The following is a 27,044-nucleotide window of genomic DNA, read 5'->3' on the forward strand; positions in this document are numbered from 1 at the left end:
ACAACAGTAATGAATTTATGAGTTTATATTTTAGTGATATATGTTGTAGCTTCTCCTCTATAAGGCCTAGTTACCCCTCAGACCATTCAATGATTTTATTTTCCCATGTTGTACAGATGTATCATAGGGAAACTTACACCTATACTGACCCCATTAACCTTTTCCTATCCTTTCCCCGGGGGGAAAATTCCAAAAATTCCATTACGCGCCTTTGTCGGGCAACTGCTTGGTTTATCATTCACATGTGAATAAATTGATTTCCTGTTGATTTATTTTACAAAATTCATTCATATTGCAATATTCTGTTTTGACGTTTTTTTCCCAATTATAATAGGATTTCAAAGGGCAAAACAGGAAACTTTATTGGATAGGAAAAGGTTAAATATAATAGCATCTTTCCCAGTCATCAATGGAACAGTTGTTGCACCGGAATGGTCATAGAGCTGACCCTGTGTGCATTTTTTTTTGATTCAGCTAAGGATGCCATACAGGTGCACAACTTAGCTGCTTCTGACACAGGCACAAAACACAGACCCTTCCGATGTATAAAACCCAACCTAAAGTGGGATTAGCAACAAATGAAGAAATTGAATCTATGCCATGTCCAATAAGTGATGGCTGAAAAAAACAGTGCTAATACTTCAGCCATATAATAATTCAACCGTGTGAACACATTTTACATTGACTTCTAGTCTTTTTTGAGAGGGAAGGAGGATGGAATTTACATTTTTAAGAATATATAGATAATATTTTACTTTCAGTGGTTTAAGATTTTGTATGTCTTTTTCCCTAGTTCACAGTACGGTTTCTTTCAGGTAAACAAGGAAACTGGAAGCAATTATATTAAGAGTCCAGGAGGTGAAAAAAGTGATTATAGATTTCAACCTTGCGTTTTTGACTTTTCCTATTAGTACACATACAAGCATCTGCCATTCTGTATCTCGACAGTATCCTGTAAACTTCTCTGGCACGCTGCCATACGTACAAGCAAGATTGACCACAAGTATTAGATTTCCAAGATAAAATCAAACCGCAGTCAGATAGCACACGGGACGGTTTGGAATTTAATTGGAAATGGAACGCCAAAAAGTGTCAAATATGCTTTTAATAAGGTCGGTTTCAGACGTCCGTGTTTCAGGTACGTGTGACATCTGTTTTTAACATGGATGCCACACACACCCATGTTATTCTATGGTGTTCCTCACACGTGCGTATTTTCACACGAAACGTGTGGGCCCACGTTTCCCCGCAAGCACACAAGCAGACATGTCATTTTTTTTTCTCCGGCAACATGGGTGTCACATGTACCACACACTGATGTGATCTGTGAAACACGAACCGGAGAAAACACGTCTCTCTGAAATAAAATTAATTTCTATAGTCACTTGTCTACATCCCTGCTGTCTTCGGTGCTGCTGTCACTTGCTTCCGACCCCCGCTTATTATACTCATTGAATATGCACTACACAGAGGACCTGGAAGCAACAGCAGCACCGGAGACATCAGTGCCAGGGACAGCATCGCTGGGAACAGGTGAGTATCCAGTAGTGTGTGTGCAGTGAGGTTAGGAAGTCATCAGAGTATCAAAGGAACTCAGATGACATCCTGACAACACCCCCATGCTACCGCGGGTGTAGTGATAGTGACGTCATGGGTTCATCATAGTTCATTGGGAAATTTGATGAACCCGTGATGATACTGCCGCGACACCCGCAATAGCGCGGACGTGACGGGGGTGTCAGTAGCACCGTGACGGGGGTGTCGTCAGGATGTCATCTGAGTTCATTGTGAACTCCGATTAACCCGTGACGTCACTGCTGCGCCTACACACATACTGCTGAGGGTGCCCCTGCGGTGACCTGGGCTCACCTTATTAGGTCCAGGTCACCGCAGGGAAGCATACACAACAGTTTGTGTGCACCCGAAGGGGCTACTCTCATGATCAATGGGGAACGTTCGGTTCTCCATTGAATGTGACAGCAGTATGGGATCAACATGGGCCCCCCTAATTGGATTACGGCGTACCAGGTTTAGGGCTTTGATAGGGATATAAATTGGAAGAGAGTCTCTGATCTTTATTTATTGAATGATTTTCTATTTTTATGTCTTTTCAGGTTTGCTTTTGGGGAATGTCATGGGACCTCAGCATGGATTACGGATTTTTTTTTTTTATAAGAATTAAATTGGAAACGAGGGCTAGAGTTGGTTTTTTTTTTTTTATCAAATAAACTTAGTTATTCTCATTTCAACTACTGGATTAGTAATGGTGGTGTCTGCTAGACGCCACTAAAATAAAAATACCAGGACTTGATGCAAGCTGGAGCTGACAGCAACCCCACAAATATTACCCTGTTTGCCACCACACCAGGGCAAAGGGAAGAGCCGGGTCCAGCACCAAAATTGGCACACCTAATGGGTGTGCAATTTCTGGGGTGGGCTGCTATTGTTAGACTGGAAAGGGCCAAATAACCATGGCCCTTCCCACTCTAATAATATCAGCCCCCAGTTGTCTGCTGTTTTTTTTCAGTAAAATTGAGGGCACCCGCCTTTTTTTAAATCTAAAAAATAAGCGTGGGATCCCCTCTATTTTTCATTACAAGCCAAGATACAGCAGAGAGCGGAGGGTTGCAGCCTGCAGCTGCTGCTGTGCTGGATATGAAAATTGGGGGGACCCCACATCTTTTTTAAATTCAAAAATAAAATTGCTGTAAAACAGCTGGCCAAGCTAGCTATTCTATCTGTTCTGTCTATTTTAGCTAATCTATATCTATCTATAATTTTTCAGGCTTTGCCCATCTTTTACACATTAAAGAAAAAAACATTTCAGTATCATGCATTTTTTACCGGTACCAGTCACACGGATGTCACAGATATGCAAACACGAATGTCACACGAACGCCACACAAATTTCACACAGATGACCATACCAGTACGTGTGGCTTGCACTTGTGTAAACACGGACGTCTGAAAGGGGCCTATTACTGTAAATTTGATTTTTTTTTTTTTTTTATAAAATGGAAACACTATTGTTCTATGTATTAGCCATGTTGTTTCTGACAATGAGTCGCAGTAATTAAATATACCGAGGTAATCCACAAGTCTTTAAAATCTGAAAGACTAGAATGAATACCACGGTATTAGTTATGGTACTTTAATTCCTTCTACTGTGTTAATCATTTCTATCCAGGAAAAAAAAAGTCACTTTTGAAGGCACAGACTAGCAAAGGCAAAATTTATTTCAACTGTACATAACAAATGCATTCTCTCAGACTTTGCTTTTTTCAATTTTTTGAGAAAGCAAATACTTTAATGTCATACTGAACCACAAGGCATATTTATACTGTACAATACAACATTCAGAAATACATCTGTATTTTAGTTTGTATTCTTAAGAAGGCAATGTCCGACCAGACATGGCTTTTCACTTCTGTAGATGAGGTGAACAGGTAATTACTCACACCACTGAACACTGGGTAATGTGCTTCGTCGCAGATACAGAAACACTGAACATAGAGATGGGCACTATAAAATGCAGAGAAATACAGTGCGACAGTTCATGTCATTGAGGTGAAAAGGGATCAGGACATTCGGTAACCTCTAGTTTGGACCCAATGCCCTGGTTCATCATATATATTTATCTACATGGATATATGTATATTTATATATGTATATGTATATATGTTACAGAATTGCATAAACAAAGTGTTTACTTGACTCACAAAAATAGACACATTGACTATTCTGGAAAATGTGTTATTTTACCTTAAAAAGAAAAAGAAAATGATGACTATTTCAGAACAGTGTATTATACGTCATCAATGTATTGTCACCTTTCTGTGATTATAGCAGAAAAGAGAAAAAATTAAAACAAGCTGTTTAGACATAAAACAACAAAAATAATTTGGCAATATAAACCTCTCATGGTCTGATTTTTGGATCTCTGAATGCTACCAGCTATGCACACAATGGAGGTGGCCAAGACCATAGGAGGAATTATGTATACAGAAAACGTTTCCCAGTTTGGAGTCACTGCATATGTATAGCATGAAAATAAAAAGTAATTTTTTTATTTTATGGCCAAACAGCTATATTAAAAAAACAACATATTAAAAATAAAGCTGGAGAATTAACAAGATCATCCTCAAGTGCTGCAGTTCTAAACCCTTCAGTGTTTGGGGCATGTTGTGATCTGAATTACCCGCACCAGGTTCAAGGGTCATATTATAGTCCTAGTCTCCAATCACATGACAAAAAAAATCCCCAAAAAACAAGAAGCTACATTTCATGAACAGGGCAAGTTGGTGGATTTTACAGAAACATGAAGAAACCTATAAAAATTATTAAAATCCTCCCTCGTTCATGAGCCAAAAATACTTGAGAATGAGAAAGCACAGATTAATGCAGTTTAACAGAGCAAGTTTGGTTGCAGCAAGTGCCATTTTAGAATGACATGGTGTTCTCTGAAGGACTTGGGTGACAGCATTACACAGGTAGTTATTTGTGCTGAACAATACATTTTCCTTCACCGATCAAAGCACTAGTCTCTTCTCCTCTGGGGGAAAAACGAATACCAAGCCATGTTGCGAATCATTCCCAAAAAACTTAGACGCTGAGTAAAAACTAACGTGGACTTGGTCAGGCTGACAATCCCACCCAAAGCAGTTCAGGGTTTGTAGCCCAACTGTGAGGTATCTCAGTTCTGAGACTGGGTAGGAGCTTTGACAAGGAAAGTTATCCAGGTAGGAGATTACCACTATTCCCTGGAGTGGAGGAGTGCCATAACTGGGGCCAATATCTTTGTAAACACCCTCTGTGCAGTGGCCAATCTGAAGGGCAGAGCTATGAACTGAAAGTGCTCTTGGTTGATCACAAACCGAAGGCAACGAAGGTGAGCAAGAAAAGTAGGTAAGAGCATGTACGCATCTTGAATATCTAGCACAGATAGAAACTTGTCAACTTCCATAGACACGACCACAGGGCATAGCAACAGCAACTTAAAAGGGACATAGTCGCACCCACTTGTTGAGACACTTGAGATCTAGAATAGGCTGCATAGATCACTCCTTTTTAGAGTTAACAAAAAGATTTGACTAAAAACCCCTGAAAATGCTGAACCCTTGTAATCATTCCTACTTGCAGCAGAGACAATATGGTTTGATCGAAACAGGATCTTAAGGTGAGTGAAGTGGATGAGGAGACCTGAGAAAACTTGAGGAATGGAAAACTCTATTCTGGAGCCTGAGAAGACCACCTCTATCAACCAAAAATCACTGACTGCCCCCAACTATACTTCCTGGAACCATAGGTCTCACCACCAGGTTCAGCAGGACACCCGGCGTGGACCAGCCTAAAGGGGGCTCCCTTAGAATCCTGGGATGCACAGGACCTCTGACAGACCTAAACCTCTGGAGCTGGATACTGATGAAAGGGACGAAGTTCCAAGGCTCCACGCGTTCGACATGGCCAGCTGATTCTAGATTGAGGCAGAATAGTACTTATACCACCTTTTTCATCAGCAATAATTTTATCTAGCCTGGTTCCAAAAAGGCGGGACCACTGAAAAGGTAACCTTGTAATGGACTTTGAGGCTAAATCCACTCTCCTTAGCACAACACTAAGTTGCATCAAGGGATGCAGAACAAAGATATTTAGCTCCTTGCTCAATCTGGTTTGCCACCTCAGCTAACTCCCCCTCCAGAGACCCAGCTAGAAAAATGACTCACAGTCTGTCTGTGGGTTTCTTCAATGCTGCAACCTCACCATGAGGCAGGGTAGTTGTTCTACATAGGCAGGATATGGGAGTATCCACCAGCGACGGAGTAGACCAGGACACTACCAGCTCTAGTGGGAAAGGGTACAACACTTCCATAAGACTACGCTTTTGAAAACGTATGTCCAGGTGTTCCCTGGCTTTCTGAAGTACCTCTGTAAATTCCTCATGGTCAGCAAAAGCTTTAGCCACACCTTTACACCTTCTGAAGAACCCTGCTTGACCAGGTGGAAGGGGATCCATCGATCTTACCACTAGGAAAGAATCAACCACTGTAATCAAATCTATTATTTCTATCCCTCAACCTCTCAGTCTAATAAGGGTCCAACACTGATTCCGCGCTGGGATTAGTGTCTGAACGCTCCGCAAAGTGCATTCCTGGATGAGAAGGAAAGGCTGCTGGATGTCTATTTGGAGAGGAAGACCTTAACATGAAAGAAATCAGACCGCTTAGAGTGCAGCTGGGACCGGACATGCTGGTGAGAAGTCACTGGAGGGTCTTCTGACTCATCTGGAGAGGTGGCGAGAGCTCCCAGAGTGGCCGACTGGCTACTGTTGTGCAGCGTTTTCAGGTGCAGAGTCTTGGACACCCTGGTTAATTCTGAAAATGCCTGAGCCAGATCATGATCCAGGACCCAGGTATACAATCTCTTCAGCAACTTAGCAGACCATCTGAAAACGAGGAGGTGGAGTACAGGCTTCACAAAAAGGGAGAGACTCAACGGCAGAGAATTGGAAAATGTAAATGTAAGCAATTATATATGCTTAAATGTTTATTGTAATAAATTATCTGTAGGCCATTGGAGCTGTTGGGCAGTAATAAAAAATAGATGCAATAATGCACAAAGTGTTTATAGACTAGTTTTATCTGACTAGTGAAAGCTAGATAATCTTACCCACAGTGTGTTATTTCCTGCAAAAAATCCGGCAGATTAACAGTCTAGTAGAAATCCTGAAGGGAACACACAAGTCAAATTCCTGCTACTCTGTTCTGTTTTTATCTGGAGAGTGAAAGTGGAGCAGGACTTCATAAACTGTCTGTCCTACTGCAGATAGCACAGAGGGGGGAAGCTCCTGCTGAAGGGGAGACATGGCTGATCCTCATGACATAGAGATAACTACATTATATATTTCTCAGCTTAAACTGCAATATGAAACAAAATTGCATAAAAAAAAAAATAGAAAATTAATACCATTCTTCTTTAGAGTTCCTTTAAAATTAACAAAAACATCAATCACATGCAGTAATCAAATGAAAAAGAAAAAAAAAAAAAAAGCTACACATGCAAGTTAACTTCCACCCAAAGTAATGCTTTATACGAGTTCTTAAAGAATGTAATAAAATGGTCCCTGCCACATAATTAAAATAGCAGCATGTCCTAGTGACCTGTCAGGATGAGATACAGTCTGAAGAATCTCGGCTTGTGAGACCTGTGTCTCAACTGACAGAGCTGTAAGTAAACCTACCGATGCAGCGTGGAAAGCGTGCGACAGGATAAGAACTATCTCTCCTCCTCAGTTGACTGCACACACAGGATTTTTTTTTCTCCAGCCTTAGGGTATGTTCACAAGCGGCATCTTTTTTTAACCACAAAGATGCAGCGTTTTTGTCCCAAAAAATGCACCGCGACAAAAATACATAAAAAAAAAATGCGTTTTTGGCGTGTTTTTACCGCATTTTGCCCTATGCGCTTTTTTAAGTCAAATCTATTGACTGGAAGGGCTCAAAAACGCTGGAAAAAAAATCAAAAAGAATTGACATGCTGCATCTTCAAAAACGCAGCCAAGATGCAGCCAACAAAAGATGCCCAATCTGGACAGTAAAATCAAAATCTCATAGACTTAACTGGGAGAAGGAAATGCATGCATGTAGGTGCATTTTTGTGACTTCGAAAACACACCAAAAACGCAGCAAAAGAGCCCCTGTGTGAACTTAGCCTTAGTACTCAAGTTGCGCTGGTATGTGTACTTACACACCTCTGACAGTTGAGATACAGGTCTTGGGCGCTGTCTCTCTTTAGACTTCAACTAGTTCTGACAAGTGACTAAGGAGGGGCTGCTCTTTAAATTACGTGGTGTGGGCCATTTAAGGAAAAGTAAATAATGTCAAAAGGAAAGAGGTCAACAGATGATATTACAAAACAGAAAACAAATTGGATGATCCCTTTAGCATAACTCAATTTTTACCATAATTTTAGAGCAGAAACTTATGGGTAGTGTTAAATAGGTTTACAGATACATGTGATTACATCGAGTGAAAGCCAGCAGAAACATCAGACTGGAGGCAGATATTGATGGGTTCAGCTGATGGTCTAATCTGTATGGGAATACCGGCCGAATGATCGTCAGGAGCGATGCCAATCGTGCATGTCAGATTTTGGGTTGCTGATCACATTGTAACTTGACGTGTCAGTGGCTTTCTAATAAAGAACCCAGGAGTGCTTCGCTGAACAAGCGCTCCTGTTTATGGGACAGTAGACCGAGATGGCTGCCGGGTGAATGATGCCTTGGCCGATTGTTCGGCTAACAGCTATCTAATGTGTATGGGTGTAGGACTGGCTAATTCTGCTGGATTTCTGTTCGCTTTCGAGTGGCCCTACTGCAGTTTCTCTCTATGTAAATCTCTGACGATAAAATGCTTAATGTAGTTGTGGTGCTTTCAAGGAGATGTGTGGTTTTTTTACTACATAAAACAGCTGCATGTTGCCTGGTGAAAAGATTACGTTTTCCACCAATCACTAAAGTTGGGAAAATATAGAAACAGCACCAAACATTGCCTTTAATTAGCATGTCATACCAAAGATCGATGATCAATAAGTCAGCCAACGACAACTTAGTTATATAAACTAGACCTCGTAATCACTTGGTATTTGTTTCGGGAATTCAGCAATAAAGATATAAAGCAGTTCAGATTTCATACTAAATACTGTGTATACCATTTGTTGCTTGAGAGTCAGTCAAACATATCAGGTGGTGGTTAGCCACATTTAGAATTTTGTGTGAAAAATGGCAGGGGAGAAGTGCAATGTACAATTTGATAATTATCACCTTTTTGCCATGATATGAAACCATTGAGTAATACTTTTCTAAATCTGGCGTTACTGATGCCTGACAGTAGCTGCATACACCTAGGGAGCCACACTAAGGAGGCCTGAGAAATTTTGATGGGGTAACACTGACCTACTTTTGGGAAGAAGGCAGAGAATACAGACAAGTAGCAGCTTCTGGATAATACTTAAAAAAAAATAATAAAAATAATTTTCCCACCACTTACATATTTCATATGGCTAGAATATCACAAATTTCAAGGTAGGACGGCCTTCTTAATACCATCATATAAGTTATATGCATGAAGAACAATTTAAATAATAGCAATAAGAACATAAACACAAAAGAAAATATTTAAATACTGTAAAATACATACAGGCACGATAAATAAGAACACAAACAAACAGTGACCGTAGCAAATACTGGCAAGATTGGAATTTTTTCTTCAGTCACCATCATTGCCTTCCCCACGTGATTGTGCAAACTCTCTTCCTGCCAGACATTTGCAGTGCCGCAGAGACGTCCCTCAGAACTATTGTACTTTGAAAACTAACCTTATTTATGGAGTTATTTCTATACAAAATTATATATTCACAAAGGCCCTCGCAAATCTGCACATTTCAGGTTTTCCCAAATTACAAAAAAATACACATAAAATTATCACTTCAGAAGAAACATCAAAGACAGAATACTTAATCTGCCGGAGTTGAAAAAAATCCTCACGTTTTCGGACATAAAACTAAGCTAGGAACGTACAGCAAGCATTTAAAGAGTGTGAGGTATATTACCAATGGACATTTTACCTTTGTGAATAGATTTTTTTTTTCCCCAGCAGAAAAAGGAACCTGGATCCATATTATATATACACACATATATATGTACATGTATGTATATACACACACATGGAGTACCAGACACTGCCTCAGTTCTTATAATCATTACATTAAAGACAGAGAACACAAGTAAACATCTAAGAAAAAAGTAGATTGTGGTATAACAAGCATTTTTGTTAAGAAAAAAAGTTTAGAAGTGCATTAGTTCTGGTGAGAGATATATGAGCAACAGCTCTTACGAGAAGTAGACCCCATTCTGTAACTATGGGCTGTCCATATACTGTCATAGTCAGAGTCTTCGGAGAGGTCTGAAGGCTCCAAACGAGAAAGACTACTGCGACGACCCAAGGAGTCTAGACTTGATTGGTCATCATCAGCCAAGACGTGATTATGCATCAGATCAGTGCCTTGCCATGCTAAGGATGATGTATGGGTGAAATGAAATGGCAATGGTGGGAGGCAAAGATGGAAGGAATGAACAGAAGAGGAGGAGAACAGGACAGGAAAAGCCACAACCAAAATCATAACATGAAACAAAACAAAAAGCAAAAAAGGGTGATGGGAAGAGAGGGAAAAAGAAAATATTGTTAAAAAGGAGACCAAAGCTTTGCAGATTTCATTAGTTACTTGATCATGAGATAAGACTATGCAGCCAGAAGTAGATACAACTATTTGTTAGGTGTGCCTACATTTTGTCTAGGGATCGGTCTACTGGACTTCACAAATAATTACAACACAACAGGGTGATTGACAGAACAAATCAGAAATGCCACAAGGTTAGGGGAGAGCAAAAGATCTACCTACAAGTTTGATACGATCAAGACAGGAATCAAGGGAATCTAGAGTATGCAAATGTCTTTTTGGGATTTAAGGTATATCCTTCATGAATAGATTTTGGAAATTAAGGGGTGTTTACACTGCTAGGCTATAACATAACATTAGGATTTTTAAGTGTCCAACTTATTGGACCCCTGTCAATCCAGACGTCAGAGTCAGCGTTCTTTTCAGCATTTCTCCTGCACACTGGTACTCTCAGCTACCATTTTCTGCAGGGAAAGGCAAATGTCTGTTTACTGCCTTAATTAGGTAAATAAGAAGGTGGTGTAGGTCCTGAACCGCTCTTGGGCTGAAAGAGGAATATCAGTAAAAAAAAAACTGCAGCACTGTATCGGCCCAGTCGTTTCCTTCATTCTATGGATTTTCAGGAGTGCATGCAATGAGACCCATCAGTAAGTGATGGCATGTTCTAGTGATATATCACCACGTCAAAGGGCTTTCCACTTTTGAGGCCTTTTTTATACACTGAAATCCATGTATTTGGAGGCTAAGAATAATATTTGCAACTGGGTTTCATCAAAAAAATTGCACCAATTGTTTTTCAGAGGCTGTTTGTTTTCCTGTACATTTCACTATGGCCATAATCATAAGAAGGGCTCAGAAAAACACAAATAAAATAATTACAAACGCTCCGTTACACTGAAAGACTCAGGGATGGAACAAGTCAGGGATGGAACAATTGCGGTCGCAGGGACTACAACAGTGACTGAGCCCGGGGGTGCAGGGAGCCCACTGGCTCCAGCTCGATGTGAGTCCAAGGGAGCACATCCAGCTGAAATACATCATAGCACAGAGACCCATCAGGTTCCTGCACTGCAATACAGGCTATCGTCCAAACAGAAGCTGGCAGCTTTCATTGGCGTCCCAGTGTTTGAGAGCAGCGTATGACAATGACATCATGCATTCCCATAGCGATGAAAGCTGCCAGCTGCTGCGTGATGGCTATGCAGGAGGATGTTGTGCGACGAGGGCAAGTACAATGTTTTTGTTTTTTTCGTTAGATAGAACAGAGACATATTTACCAGGATGGGGACAATATATAACAGGAGGGCCCCAGGAGGGGGACAGTATATACCAGGATGGGGGGACAAATTTACCAGGAAGGATCCCAGGATGAGGTACATTAAAACAGGAAGGGGGACATTACTACATGATTGGGGGAGCGCAACTCGTATGTCTTTATAGGATATAGATCCGACCAACTTTTGCACCAGGACCTATTGAACTTTAGTTATGCCCCTGCTCTCAGTTAACTCATTCAGCAGCCAGCAATATGCTGCAACACAGGAGCTACAGCAGGCAAAAGGCACAAAATGTTTAACGATAACCAATTGCATATATTATTTTTTAGCTCCAGTTAAAAAAAAAAAAAAAATAATAATCTCCAAAAGGTGAGGAGAACTAAGACTGTACCCATGTTACAAGCAGCCGTTTTACAGACTGATTGCAATAAAAAGACCATCATTTTAGACTCTAACTTTATAATTCACCCATCTTTAGAAAGAACAAAGCTACAGATTGCTGAAGATAATGCTTCTTCCTTGCACTCTACTATCGGAGATAAGAAGTGCACACATGGCTGAGGTTACTTTATAGACAGCTACTGTATACCATCAGCATCAGAGACAGATGCAACAGGCTTTAGGATGACATTAAGCCATTAAGGAGGGTGCAGAGGCATATCACATGAAGGAAGAAGCAAAATGGAAAAGCTTGATATAAACATGATTGCTGTTGATCTGGCCTTCAGAGAATCATTCCTTACAATTATTTATCATCTGCAAAGCACATGGGAAAAGCTGCTTGGTTGTGATACATAAGCAAATCAGCAGGAAATCAGAACAGAAAGACTTTTCTGTTTCTTGCAAAGTTATGAAGACCGTGGCTGGAAATCTGTGGTTCCTGAATATAGACATCTCTGCTTACCTGCTGCCTAACAGTACAGAAAAGCAAACACATCCAACCTACCAGTCATGAAAAATAAACACATGCGTGTAAAAAACTAAAAGATTTTATTGATAGATTTTAGCACACCAGGAGTAAAGATATGAGTAACTTCATGTAGAGGTTAGTACTGTAGATCAATTCAATATATAGCTGCAGACAATGTCAGGTGCGGCCTCACGCAATAAGCATTTAAAGCCCAAAGCTCAAAATAAATAGGATGTGCTCATACATTTGGTTATATCATGCATTCAGCAATGTTGCACCCAAAATCTGATACAACTGAAATGTGTGAACACAGCCTTACATGCTCCTATTAGCGTTATTGAAAGAAAATCTTCACCTTTTCAGAGAAACTACATAAAAAGCATAAGATATTAATACTATAAAAGCTAAACAAACAAAAAAAGTAAACAGGCTAAATAAATAATATATGGGGTTAGGTGGCACAAATACACTTTAATTAGAATGCAAATAGCAAAAACTTGGCTTATTTGCTTATGTAATGCAAACTAAAAATAAATAAAATAGTAGTAATATTATGGGACCCAAAGTATTTAGGAATACTGGACAAATGAAATGCGCATTATAGGCCAAAGTGCACTGGAAGAAGTATACTTACGGTTCATCCTCACTCGGTAGAAAGTAACAAATATAACAAACCAACACTAATATTCAGTATTTGGCAAAAATGAAATAAATAAATAAATAAATTATATATATATATATATATATATATATATATATATATATATATAAATAAATATATATATAATAACTAACAAATATTGTATTACACAACCGTACTTTAGCTAAAAATAAAGGTACACTCACTGGAATTTAATGTTTGACGTGTTTTGGCACTTGTACAGTAAGCCTCGATAACTTTTAGTATCTGAGCATCTTCCTCTAGTGCCGCTGTGCCTGGAAAAGAAAAAAAAAAAAAAAAAAAAAAGGACAAAATGGTCAAAGCCGCTCCAAAAATAGGTTTAGGAAATACTTATAAGGAGTTTCCCAATACAATTTTTCTCCACCCCTGTCCAAGCTATGGAAGAAAATCTGCAATACTTTACTAATGCCGGAGATTCCTGGATTCAGACGTTCTCACTGTGTGAGAGTTCTGCTGAAGTCACGCATATCGGTCTCGTGGTGAGCTTTTTGCTTTCCATTATGTAATGTCAGCAGTGAGAAAACGTCCGGGGGCTTCGCTTTGAGCACGCATGGGTGTCACACTGAACGTGCACAGAAGACATTCAGCGCCATGGGCTTATTGCACATGCATGAAGCTACTGGTCTACTATAGAAGACAGATGAACTTCTTTTAGTGTGCTGCATCTCGGGAAGTAGTCTTCAGTGTTAGACAATCTACAGGCATGCCCTGCTCCAGGAAGCCAAAAACTGTATACTGCAGTGACAAGCCTGGAAAAGGGAGGAAGGTAGAAGATGAAAATATCTAGATAAGAAGCCTCTACTACCTGCACTAGCTTGAGAGGTTTTTTTGGACTCATTAAAAACCCCTTTCATTTTGTTGGTAAATGCATCAAGTTGGTACTTGAACAAGAACACACCAGTTTAATTTGCATATATCTTTAGGTCAGCCATACTATGAGTAATGTGTATTTTCAGTTTTAGTAAAATGGCATACCAGATTAAAACAAATTAAAAAAAAAAAAACAAAACAGACTTCTCTGGGTAGATAAAATATGAGCAAAAACTGGAGACAACCTGGTGACAGGTCCTCTTTAAACCCTTACCGTCATATGATGTACTGGTACATCCTATGCAGACGCCCTGACTTTGAAGCAGGCCTACAAGCCGAGCCTGCATTTTTCTCAGCAGATAATGGCTGTGATATTCAGCCATCATCTGCCTCTAACAGCCGCATGTGGAGAAAAGCTCTGCCCACAGCTGTTAACCTGTTAAATTCTGATGTCAATCTGTTACAATAACATTTACAGCGGGCCAGTAGGGGAGCGCCCTGTTCTAATGCTCATAGGCAGTCATGGGACATTTATGGGTTGGTGTCAGCCAGGGATCAGTTGAAGACCCTCGTGCCTGTCATGATGGTGCTTCTGTGAAACTCAGCCCGTGGCTAGTGTTCAAAGGACACTCATTTTTACTATATATAGCAATACTCTTGTATTGCTGTATATAGCATTAGCAATTGGATGATCGCAGATTCAAGTTCCCTAAAGGAACTAAAAAAAAACAATATGAAAAAAAATCAGAAAATTTAAAATGTTAAAATTACTCCCCTTTTCCTGTATTAGAAATTAATTGTGTAACGAAAAAAAAAAAAAATCAAGTCAACAGAATTCCGCAACAGCACATACAAGGTATAATAAGATGCAATCAAAACATCGCACCTGTCCCAAAATGGTATAAATAAAAAGGTTTGCTTAGGGCGCAATAAAATAAGCATTCACATAGCACTATACTCCAAATTAAAAAGGTTTTCTTTTGGAAAATGGTGTCGCAATTTATTTATTTTTGTACAAATTTCAGGTTTTTTTTTCATCAGCTAAATAAAACAAAGACTATGCATGTTGTGTTATCGGCATAATAGTACTGACCTAGACAATCATATCTCCGGGTTATTTCACCGCTAAATTAATTATGTAAATTTAATAAAAAAAAAACATTTAAAAATTTGCAGAATTGCGCCTTTTTTCTGCCATACTTGGAAAATTACCGTATTTTTTGTTTTAGAAGACACACCGGATTAGAATACGCACCCCAAATTTGGAGGAAAAGAAAAGAAGGGAATTTTGTTTACTTACCGTAAATTCCTTTTCTTCTAGCTCCTATTGGGAGACCCAGACAATTGGGTGTATAGCTTCTGCCTCCGGAGGCCACACAAAGTATTACACTTTAAAAAGTGTAACCCCTCCCCTCTGCCTATACACCCTCCCGTGCATCACGGGCTCCTCAGTTTTGGTGCAAAAGCAGGAAGGAGGAAACTTATAAATTGGTCTAAGGTAAATTCAATCCGAAGGATGTTCGGAGAACTGAAACCATGAACCAAAAGAACAATTCAACATGAACAACATGTGTACACAAAAGAACAACAGCCCGAAGGGAACAGGGGCGGGTGCTGGGTCTCCCAATAGGAGCTAGAAGAAAAGGAATTTACGGTAAGTAAACAAAATTCCCTTCTTCTTTGTCGCTCCATTGGGAGACCCAGACAATTGGGACGTCCAAAAGCAGTCCCTGGGTGGGTAAAAGAATACCTCGATAAAAAGAGTCGAAAAACGGCCCCCTCTTACAGGTGGGCGACCGCCGCCTGAAGGACTCGCCTACCTAGGCTGGCATCTGCCGAAGCATAGGCATGCACCTGATAGTGTTTCGTGAAAGTGTGCAGACTCGACCAGGTAGCCGCCTGACACACCTGCTGAGCCGTAGCCTGGTGCCGCAATGCCCAGGATGCACCCACGGCTCTGGTAGAATGGGCCTTCAGCCCTGAAAGAATCGGAAGCCCAGAAGAACGGTAGGCTTCAAGAATCGGTTCCTTGATCCACCGAGCCAAGGTTGACTTGGAAGCCTGTGACCCCTTACGCTGGCCAGCGACAAGGACAAAGAGCGCATCCGAACGGCGCCGTGCGAGAAATGTAGAACCGGAGTGCTCTCACGAGATCTAACAAGTGCAAATCCTTTTCACATTGGTGAACTGGATGAGGGCAAAAGGAAGGTAAGGAGATATCCTGATTGAGATGAAAAGGGGATACCACCTTAGGGAGAAATTCCGGGACCGGACGCAGAACCACCTTATCCTGGTGAAACACCAGGAAGGGGGCTTTGCATGACAGCGCTGCTAGCTCAGACACTCTCCGAAGTGATGTGACTGCCACTAGGAAGGCCACCTTCTGCGAAAGGCGTGATAGAGAGACATCCCGCATCGGCTCGAAAAGTGGTTTCTGAAGAGCCGTTAGCACCCTGTTAAGATCCCAGGGTTCCAGCGGACGCATGTAAGGTGGGACTATGTGGCAAACTCCCTGCAGGAACGTGCGGACCTGCGGAAGCCTGGCTAGACGCTTTTGAAAAAAACACGGAAAGCGCCGATACTTGTCCCTTGAGAGAGCCGAGAGACAAACCCTTATCCATTCCGGATTGAAGGAAAGAAAGAAAAGTGGGTAAGGCAAACGGCCAGGGGGTAAAACCCCGATCAGAGCACCAGGATAAGAAGATCCTCCAAGCCCTGTGATAGATCTTGGCGGACGTTGGTTTCCTGGCTTGTCTCATAGTGGCAATGACATCTTGAGATAACCCTGAGAACGCTAGGAGCCAGGACTCAATGGCCACACAGTCAGGTTGAGGGCCGCAGAATTCAGATGGAAAAATGGCCCTTGAGACAGCAAGTCTGGTTGGTCTGGGAGTGCCCACGGTTGACCCACCGTGAGGTGCCACAGATCCGGGTACCATGACCTCCTCGGCCAGTCTGGAGCGACGAGGATGGCGTGGCGGCAGTCGGACCTGATCTTGCGCAACACTCTGGGCAGCAGTGCCAGAGGAGGAAATACATAAGGCAGTCGAAACTGCGACCAATCCTGAACTAATGCGTCCGCCGCCAGAGCTCTGAGACCGTGCCATAAATGCCGGGACTTTGTTGTTGTGCCGAGACGCCATGAGATCGACGTCCGGCGTTCCCCAGCGACAACAGATCTCTTGAAACACGTCCGGGTGAAGAGACCATTCCCCTGCGTCCATGCCCTGGCGACTGAGAAAGTCTGCTTCTCAGTTTTCTACGCCCGGGATGTGAACTGCGGAGATGGTGGAGGCTGTGGCTTCCGCCCACAGCAGAATCCGCCGAACTTCTTGGAAGGCCTGACGACTGCGTGTGCCGCCCTGGTGGTTGATGTACGCGACCGCCGTGGCGTTGTCCGACTGTATGCGGATCTGTCTGCCCTCCAGCCACCGATGGAACGCCTTTAGGGCTAGATACACTGCCCTTATCTCCAGAACATTGATCTGAAGGGAGGACTCTGTCGGAGTCCAGGTTCCCTGAGCCCTGTGGTGGAGGAAGACCGCTCCCCACCCTGACAGACTCGCGTCCGTCGTGACCACAGCCCAGGATGGGGGCAGGAATGATTTTCCCTTCGACAAGGAAGTGGGAAGAAGCCACCACTGAAGAGAGGTTTTGGCTACCAGTGAAAGAGACACGTTCCTGTCTAGGGACGTCTACCTCCTGTCCCATTTGCGGAGAATGTCCCATTGAAGTGGACGCAGATGAAACTGCGCAAAGGGAACTGCCTCCATTGCTGCCACCATCTTCCCTAGGAAGTGCATGAGGCGCCTCAAGGGGTGTGACTGGGTCCGAAGGAGAGAGTGCACCCCTGTCTGTAGCGAACGCTGTTTGTCCAGCGGAAGCTTCACTATCACTGAGAGAGTATGAAACTCCATCCCGAGGTAAGTCAGTGATTGGGTCGGTGTCAATTTTGACTTTGGGAAATTGATGATCCACCCGAACCTCTGGAGTCTCCAGAGCAATGGTCAGGCTGTGTTGACATGCCACCCGGGAGGGTGACTTGACAAGGAGATCGTCTAAGTAAGGGATCACCGAGTGGCCCTGAGAGTGTAGGACCGCCACCACGGATGCCATGATCTTGGTGAAGACCCGTGGGGCTGTCGCCAGGCCGAAAGGCATCGGCTCGCTCGGGGGGCGGAGATGTTCTGAAGAAACGAGTCGGAGGACGAGAGCTGAGCTCTATCCTGTAACCGTGCGACAGAATGTCTCTCACCCATCGGTCTTGGACATGTGGCCACCAGGCGTCGCAAAAGCGGGAGAGCCTGCCACCGACCGAGGATGCGGTTTGGGGAGGCCGAAAGTCATGAGGAGGCCGCCTCGGAGGCGGTTCCTCCGGCGGCCTTTGGAGGACTTGACTTAGACCGCCATGCAGAAGAGTTCCTCTGGCCCTTCTCTGACCTGTTGGACGTGGAGGATTGGGACCTGGCTGAGGGCCGAAAGGACCGAAACCTCGATTGAATTTTTCGTTGCTGAGGTTTGTTTGGTTTGGACTGGGGTAAGGACGAGTCCTTACCCTTGGATTGTTTAATAATTTCATCCAATTGCTCGCCAAACAAACGGTCGCCAGAAAATGGCAAACCGGTTAAGAACTTCTTGGAAGCAGAGTCTGCCTTCCATTCGCGTAGCCACATGGCCCTGCGGACTGCCACCGAATTGGCGGACGCTACCGCTGTACGGCTCGCTGAGTCCAGGACGGCGTTCATGGCGTAGGACGAAAATGCCGACGCCTGAGAAGTCAAAGACACAACTTGCGGAGCAGAGGTACGTGTGACTGCATTAATCTCAGACAGACAAGCTGAGATAGCTTGGAGTGCCCACACGGCTGCAAAGGCCGGAGCAAACGACGCGCCTATGGCTTCATAGATGGATTTCATCAGGAGCTCTATTTGTCTGTCAGTGGCATCCTTGAGCGATGAACCATCTGCCACTGACACTACGGATCTAGCCGCCAGTCTAGAGACTGGAGGATCCACCTTGGGACACTGAGCCCAACCCTTAACTACGTCAGGGGGGAAGGGGTAACGTGTGTCATTAAGGCGCTTAGTAAAGCGCTTGTCCGGAAATGCTCTGTGCTTCTGGACAGCATCTCTGAAGTTAGAGTGATCGAAAAACGCACTCCGTGTACGTTTGGGAAACCTAAACTGGTGTTTCTCCTGCTGTGAAGCCGACTCCTCTATAGGTGGAGTTGGGGGAGAAAGATCTAGCACCTGGTTGATGGACGCTATAAGGTCATTTACTATGGCGTCCCCTTCAGGTGTATCAAGATTGAGAGCAACGTCAGGATCAGAGCCCTGAGCTGCGACCTCCGCCTCATCCTCCAGAGAGTCCTCATGCTGCGACCCCGAACAGCGTGATGAAGCCGGGGAAGGTTCCCAGCGAGCCCGCTTAGCCGGTCTGGGACTGCGGTCCGTGTCGGAGTCCTCAACGTGGGACCTAGGTGTCACCCCAGGAGCACCCTGCTGCACCGACCGAGAGGGGCCTGGGGGCGATGAACTCACAGTGCCCGGGGCCTGTGTGACCGATCTGGACTGCAAGGCTTCTAGTATCTTAGCAAACCATCTGTCCATAGACTGAGCCATGGATTGAGAAAGCGACTCCGAGAGTTTCTCAGCCAAAACTGCAAACTCTGTCCCTGCCACCTGGACAGTGGAAGCCGGCGGTTCTACCTGAGCCGAGGGTCCCACCAGTGCCCGAGGCTCCGGCTGAGTGAGTGCCACAGGGGCCGAGCATTGCACACAGTGAGGGTAGGTGGAACCTGCAGGTAACATAGCCGCACAAGAGGTACAGGTTGCAAAATAAGCCTGTGCCTTGGCACCCTTGCTCTTTGCGGACGACATGCTGTAGTCTCCTCTGAGAGTGATCACTGAGGGTATATAGCCAAAAGCAAAACAATGCGGCCGAACAGAGAAAATGTATGCAAATATATATATATTATATATACATATATATATATATATATATATATATATATATATATATATATATATATATATATATATATATATATATATATATATATATATATATATACACACAGACACACACTTCGGCACCCAAGGGGGGCCAGCACCGGGTAACCGGTGTGGCTTACCGATTGCCCAAAGCGGTTGTGTGTCCACCAGATTCCCTGCCTGGGCCTCCCAGAGCTGTAGAGCTCGTTCTGAAATCCTCCACCGGCAGAAGTGATTGTAAATATGGCTGCCAGAGTTCTCAGGGGAGGAGGGAGCCGTGGGCGTGACTAATAAAGTGCGGGAATCTGGTGCCCCACAGTGCTCAGTGAGGGGGGAGGAGAACACCTAAGTATGCTCCAGCCCTCACTGCCGACGTCCAGTCGACCGTCCCGCCCTTACCCCTGACTGTCAGGCCCGGGGGCGGGAGTTATGGTACTAGGCCGCAGAAGCCGGGGACTAAATTTAATAACGCGGCCGGCAAACAGGCGCGGTCGGCGCGGTAGTCCCGGTCGTCACAAAAAAACAGCAGCCGCTGCAGCGTCTGTAACACAGGCGCTCCATGCACCGTCCCCAAGGGGACACAGAGTACCTTATAGATGCAGGGCCTGTCCCTGATGATACTCAGTCTCCTGTCCGTCAGATTCCCCCAGGGGCTGCGGAGGGAGCCCGGTCCCAGTGAATGGTGACCGGTTAGGATCCCACTTCTCCCAGAGCCTCTAAGGGATGGGGAAGGAAAAACGGCATGTGGCTCCAGCCTTTGTACCCGCAATGGGTACCTCAACCTTAACAGCACCGCCGACTTAGTGGGGTGAGAAGGGAGCATGCCGGGGGCCCTGTTAGGGCCCTCTTTTCTTCCATCCGATACAATCAGCAGCCGCTGCTGACTAAAATGGGAGCTTGAGTGAATGTGTGCCTCCTTCAACACAAAGCATAAAACTGAGGAGCCCGTGATGCACGGGAGGGTGTATAGGCAGAGGGGAGGGGTTACACTTTTTAAAGTGTAATACTTTGTGTGGCCTCCGGAGGCAGAAGCTATACACCCAATTGTCTGGGTCTCCCAATGGAGCGACAAAGAAAGGTAAAAAAAAAATAAAAATATATGGGGTCCGTTTTATAATCTGGTGGCGTCTTACCAGGGAGAGGGGGCAGCAGCGGAGCGGGGGGGGGGTGGTCACAGGAGGCAGTAGCGGTACTGGAGTACTGCGAGTGGTACAGAGGGGGTCCAGATACTCACTGCAGCGCTACTCTGTGTGGGGCTGATGAGGCGGCTCTGCTGTGCGGGGCCAGTGATGCCGCTCTGCTCTGTGTGGGGTCGGTGACGCCGATCTGCTCTGTGCGGGGTCGGTGACGCCGATCTGCTCTGTGCGGGGTCGGTGACGCCGATCTGCTCTGTGCGGGGTCGGTGACGCCGATCTGCTCTGTGCGGGGTCGGTGACGCCGATCTGCTCTGTGCGGGGGTCGGTGACGCCGATCTGCTCTGTGCGGGGTCGGTGACGCCGATCTGCTCTGTGCGGGGTCGGTGACGCCGATCTGCTCTGTGCGGGGGGCAGCGAGTAACCAGCGATTCTGAAGATGTTGGCGGTCGGCGGTGAGCACTTCAAATAATGGCGGCCGGAGTCGGCACGTGTGTAGATGAGAGCTTGAGCTGAGAGCTCCATCTGCGCATGCGCTGACCCTAGGCGCCATTATTTGAAACCTTGACCGCCGACATCTTCAGAATGACCGCCCGCCGCACAGAGCAGCCGCCCGCCGAGCATAACGAAGCAGCCCGATCCATAGAACAGTCTCGCACAGACCAGCGCCAACAGCACACCACATAGTATTACCCCTGCCTCCTTTGACACCTCTGCACAACCCCCCGGTAAGCTACATTTGGATTTTAAGACACACCCCTCATTTTTCTCCCTAAGTTTTGGGAGGAAAAGTGTCTTATAATCCGAAAAATACGGTAATTATTTTTTTCACTTTCTAGTACATCATATGACTAAATGGATAGTGTCGTTGAAAACTACAAATCGTCCCTCAAACAAAAAAAGACCTCACAGGGCTATGACTACACAGAAATAAAAAAAATGTATAAAAAAAAAAAAAAAAAAAAAAAGAAAAAAGCTATGGCTCTTTGCTAACGGGGAGGAAAAATTAAAGGTGTGAAAACAGAAAACCTCCCAGCAGCAGTTAAAAGGGATCCTTTTACATTTTCTACAGTTTTGCAGATGTACAAAACAATTGGAACTGTTAATCACCCTTATCGGGTCCAACACTGCATTTCCGCTGATGCTTCAGTCTTTGTTGATTAAATCGCAAGTGGCTGGTGTAACCAGACATGACATTCTATTAAAGTTTGGGGAGAAACAGCAGAAGAGATGTGCTGGACCTGGGAAGGGCGAGTAACAGCTCAGTTTGTTGTTATAGATTTGCAGCCCTATGGAAAAATTAAAGTAGGACAAATTAAAACACTATTCTAACTGATTTTAATATTTAAAAAAAAAAAAAAATAATTCACAAAAACATACTTTTTCTCAGTGCAAACTCTTCATCTGATGGCTTTCGTTCTGGCTTGCGCTTGGGAAGTAATTTTTTCATAGTTTTGGGACTCTTACTCAGATCCTGTTAAAGTAAAATGGAATATTTTGTTGTTAACTACAAAAAAAAGATTTCAGATTATTATTACTACCATTATTATCAGTCCTATTCTAACATTCAACCTATATGAAGTTTTCTAGAAAAAAACATAAAGGAGAAAAAAAAAAAAAACTAAAACTGGTGTGCATGTCAGTATGGAAACTTAACCAAACAGTAGTTTTGTGATCATGGTTGTAAAATAAACCCAACTTCCAACCTTTTAAAACTAGTGATGGGCGAGCACTATCATACTTGGGTGCTCGGTACTTGTAACGAGCAGTTAATGCTTGGATTGGCGCGACTCAAGTACCCAAATATAATGGACGTCAATGGTGAACTCAAGCATTTTACAGGAAGATTTCACAGAAAAATGCTTGCGTTCCCCATTGATTTCCATTATACTCGGGTACTCAAGTTGCACTCATTTGAGCTTGAACTGCTCTTTACAAGTGCCAAGCACAGAAGCATGGTAGGGGCTCACTCATCAATATTTAAAACCTAAATCTCTTCGGTTTAACCCCTTAACGGGTACTGGGTATGTCATGGATCGTGTGCGGTTAATCCCTGCCCCCTACCGTGAGCAGGCCGCGGCGATCTGTGCACATATCAAGCTGTTTTCAACAGCTGACATGTGTGCCTGCTAGTCGCGGGTGGAATTGCTTCCACCCGCAACTATTAACCCCTTACATCTCGCTGCCAAAATCCGGCAGCGAGATGTATATGCGCGCCACCATTATGCTGACTTACCCCACCCCCATCGGAAGTCACGTGACATGATCACGTGACTTCCGGTGGTTGCCATGGTACCACAGGGTCATGTAATGTCGTCTGTAGCTAACAGGAGTCACATTTACTCTCAATGCCGAAATACTGCCGACATTGAAAGTAAAGCAGCATATCTGCAGATCTTAGCTCTGTAGCTGTGATCTGCAGATAGTGCAGAGTGATCGGATTGCTGATTGCTATAGCCATCTAGGGGGACTAGTAAAATAAATAAAAAAGTTTAAAAAAAAGTAAAAAAAAATAAAAAAAATCTAAGTTCAAATCACCCCCCTTTCGCCCCATTGAAAATTAAAGGGTTAAAAAAATAAAAAATATACACATATTTGGTATTGCTGCGTTCACAAACGCCCAATCAATCAAAATATAAAATCAATTAATCTGATTGGTAACTGGCGTAGCAGCAAAAAAATTCCAAATGCCACAATTATGTTTTTTGGTCGCCGCAAATTTTGCGCAAAATGCAATCAAATCGTAGCATCTGCGCAAAAATGGTACCGTTAAAAACGTCAGCTCGAGACGCAAAAAATAGGCAGTCACTGAGCCAAAGATCAAGAAAAATGAGAACGCTACGGGTTTCGGAAAATGGCGCAAAACGTGCGCCACTTTTTTTGGACAAGCTTGTGAATTTTGTTTAACCCCTTAGATACAAGTAAACGTATTCATGTTTGGTGTCTACAAACTCGTACCGACCTCAGGCATCACAGTCACACATCCGTTTTACCATATAGTGAACACTGTGAATAAAATATCCCAAAAACTATTTTGCGATCACACTTTTTTTGCAATTTTTCCGCACTTGGAATTTTTTTGTCGTTTTCCAGTACACTATATGATAAAACTTATGGCTCCATTTAAAACTACAACTCGTCCCACAAAACACAAGCCCTCATATGGCAAGATTGACGGAAAAATAAAAAAGTTACGGCTCTCGGAAGAAAGAGAGGGAAAAAAAACCCTGGAAAAAACGCAAAATGCCCGAGGGCTGAAGGGGTTAAAGAATCCCTCATTCTTGAAGTGCTTGGTTACCAATTCCTGTATTGGCTAAGGAAAGAATGGCAACCCAATAGTGCTATAGCAATCCTTGTCTGAGAATAGATATTTCATAGGAGTGGCTCTATAAAGTGTGGTTACAATCCAAATCCAACACACAAGCCTGATTTAGTTAAACCTTTTGCGTTGGGATGGATTTTCATAAGGGTATAGTGCAATTTGACCATACATTTAAAAAACCCTGATACACAGATGATCGAAATCCAGTCGGCCTCATGCGTTCCAAGGCAGGTGGTAGACAATCACAAAAGGTAGTATCTAATTAGGAACAGATACACTACACGACAGCTATTCAGGAATAAAGGCAGGAGAGATGTGGAGTGAGGGTCCTAAAGGTGAAGGAAACTTGACACCATTTGTTTACCAAGAACGGAAAACAAGTTGTCGTAGAGGGAACAAACCACTAGAAGGTGGTAATGCATAGTGCGCAGATCTGCTCTACATGCCGTTCTACGAGGATACAGAGGGGCTTACCCCTTACCTTAAGAATACAAGACATCCTCTAATAAAGTGTGAAAAAAAGCAAAACAAAAGTAATGAGCAATATGCTGCCGGTCAGGATTAAAAGCAGTTTCTGAATAAGCTTTTTCATGTATGTGACGTTTTGTCCCTCATACAGAATATTTCTTTTCACTCACGATGAATTATCTGAATATCTACAGAGCAAAACAAATATCAGTTATAGAACAGATCAGGATGTGTGGAGCCGGTATCTACTGCTCCACACACAGTAGATGCCGGCTATGGCAAATTGTCAGCATCTACCTCTAACAGCCGTAAGGAGAGTGGTGTGCAAACAAGAACTTTTGGGATCACCAAAATATCAATTAAATTGATTTTTATTCAATAACTGCAAAACACAGAGACATACAAACAGCAAATATATGTATATTAAAAAAAACTATTAAAAACAAAAGGGCAAAATCACAGTGTGCTCCTGTAAGGAAACACACACACAATGCCCAGGCATCAATGGTAATAACGTTGGAGAAATGACAAGATGCATAGTATAAGAAATATCAACAGGTACCAAAATATGGTACAACAGCATTTGTTCCTGAACAATATAGCAGAGTACTGAAAACCTACAGCAGGGTGATAATTACAGGGTATGTCTGCAAAGTTTAACCACAATGCCTTGAAATCATGCCCAAGTAAACAAGCTATATCAGGTTGAGATAAGACTGCAGGCATGCACAGAAAACAATAGACAAATATACATGGAGTATGAACATACCACGCTTACAAAGCAAGCAAACACCCTGCCGAAAGATGCCAAAATGTAAATATGGGGGAGGAGAACGCACCACACGTATTGCCACATTGTTGTGGCTTCGTCCTCAGCTTGTATGTCTGTGTTTTGCAGTTTTTGAATAAAAATCATTTTAATTGATATTTTGCTGATCAAGTGGTTGTTTGCACACCACTTTTCTTTTGTTTCTGGAATATTTGTTCTCTTCGGTGTGTTTTTTTTTTTTGTTAGCCCCTCATATATCGGTGGTGCTCTTTAAACAATTTATCCTCTACCTCTAAGGCCCTGTGCCTACGGGAAAACCTGCGGATTTTCTAGATTTTCCAAATAAAGTACAGACACTCCCCATGTTATCCTTTGGGATTTGGGGAGTGCTGTTTCAACGCTGCGGATTTTACACCTGCGGGAAATGTTGCAGATTTCCCGCAGCCACAAAGAACTCCATGTCAGTTATTCCTGCGGATTTCCTGCCTTTCTACTATGGAGATACACAGGGGAAAATCCGCAGAAAGAACGCTTGAATTCCGCATGTTTTCCGCAATAATTCCGCATGAAATATGCAGCAATGGATAGCTGCGGATTCTGGGAAGCTGCTGCGTGAACCCACAGGTATTTTCTCCCGTGGGCACAGGGCCTAACAGCCGCAGACAGAGCGAACTGTGCACTGGCCGCCACCAACTCCCCCGGAATACAATAATGGGGCACTGATGAATTACCATGGAAGCTAGGGGGCATCCTGAAGGCCCCAGTCATTGCCATCTTGGTACTCTGGTAAAACCACCACAGGCGGAGTTCTATAGATCATAATATTTCCTATGAACTCCAATACTACAGCATAAAGTATACGCGACAGAACAATCGCAGGTTAAAGTGTCCCATGAGAAGACTAAAAAAATAGTAAAAAGTTTAAGATTTAAAAATAATTTTAAAAAAATAAATAACGTAAATCAAACAAACCCTTTAAAAAACTAACACATTTGGTATGTTCATGTCCATTTATCTTAAGTTATCAAGATATCACATTAATTAACCCTGCAGATTTTAGGTCACATATTTCCAACAAAAAAAATACTATGAAAAGAAATTAAAAAGTTATAGCTACCTAAAAATAGCATCCGTAGAACAGTGTGCTTGCCACTCAAAAACCAAGCGCTATCAATGGAAAAATAGCGAGAGCGCAAAAATAAACAAAATTGCCTAGTCTTTAAGAATATAAAAAGTCAGTAACTTATACCGGCAAACAAATAGAAAACAGCTGTTGTGTTCTTTCAGTCTAAACTCACGCTTTTCCTTACCTCTTTGTAACACAGTGCAGCAGAAGGTCGAAGAGGAGGAGCGGGACGCAAGCAACTCAAGCTCCATGGCTTTGATGTCTTAGGTGGCTCTAACGGGCTCCAGTTGATGCTGTGCGGCGTCCCGTGGTGTGAAAGGT

At 43.3% G+C, this 27,044-nt stretch overlaps 1 protein-coding gene across 3 annotated transcripts in view; it reads right to left on the reverse strand.

The window, feature by feature from the left end:
- ARHGEF7 (Rho guanine nucleotide exchange factor 7) overlaps positions 1-27,044 on the reverse strand; it is a 180,476-nt gene that overhangs the window by 3,447 nt on the left and 149,985 nt on the right. For 2 of the 3 annotated variants that reach the window (XM_075336661.1, XM_075336663.1), the window contains 4 exons: positions 26,908-27,044; positions 22,419-22,512; positions 13,267-13,356; positions 9,891-10,067 (listed from right to left, as the gene is read on the reverse strand). The exon at positions 26,908-27,044 is cut by the window's right edge and continues 85 nt beyond it. In XM_075336661.1, coding sequence (XP_075192776.1) covers positions 9,891-10,067; positions 13,267-13,356; positions 22,419-22,512; positions 26,908-27,044 — 498 coding nt within the window. The remainder of the gene's footprint in view (positions 1-9,890; positions 10,068-13,266; positions 13,357-22,418; positions 22,513-26,907) is intronic. The other variant, XM_075336662.1, reaches the window with a different exon arrangement.

Source organism: Anomaloglossus baeobatrachus, chromosome 2 (assembly GCF_048569485.1).
Source record: "Anomaloglossus baeobatrachus isolate aAnoBae1 chromosome 2, aAnoBae1.hap1, whole genome shotgun sequence".
Classification (NCBI taxonomy): domain Eukaryota; kingdom Metazoa; phylum Chordata; class Amphibia; order Anura; family Aromobatidae; genus Anomaloglossus; species Anomaloglossus baeobatrachus.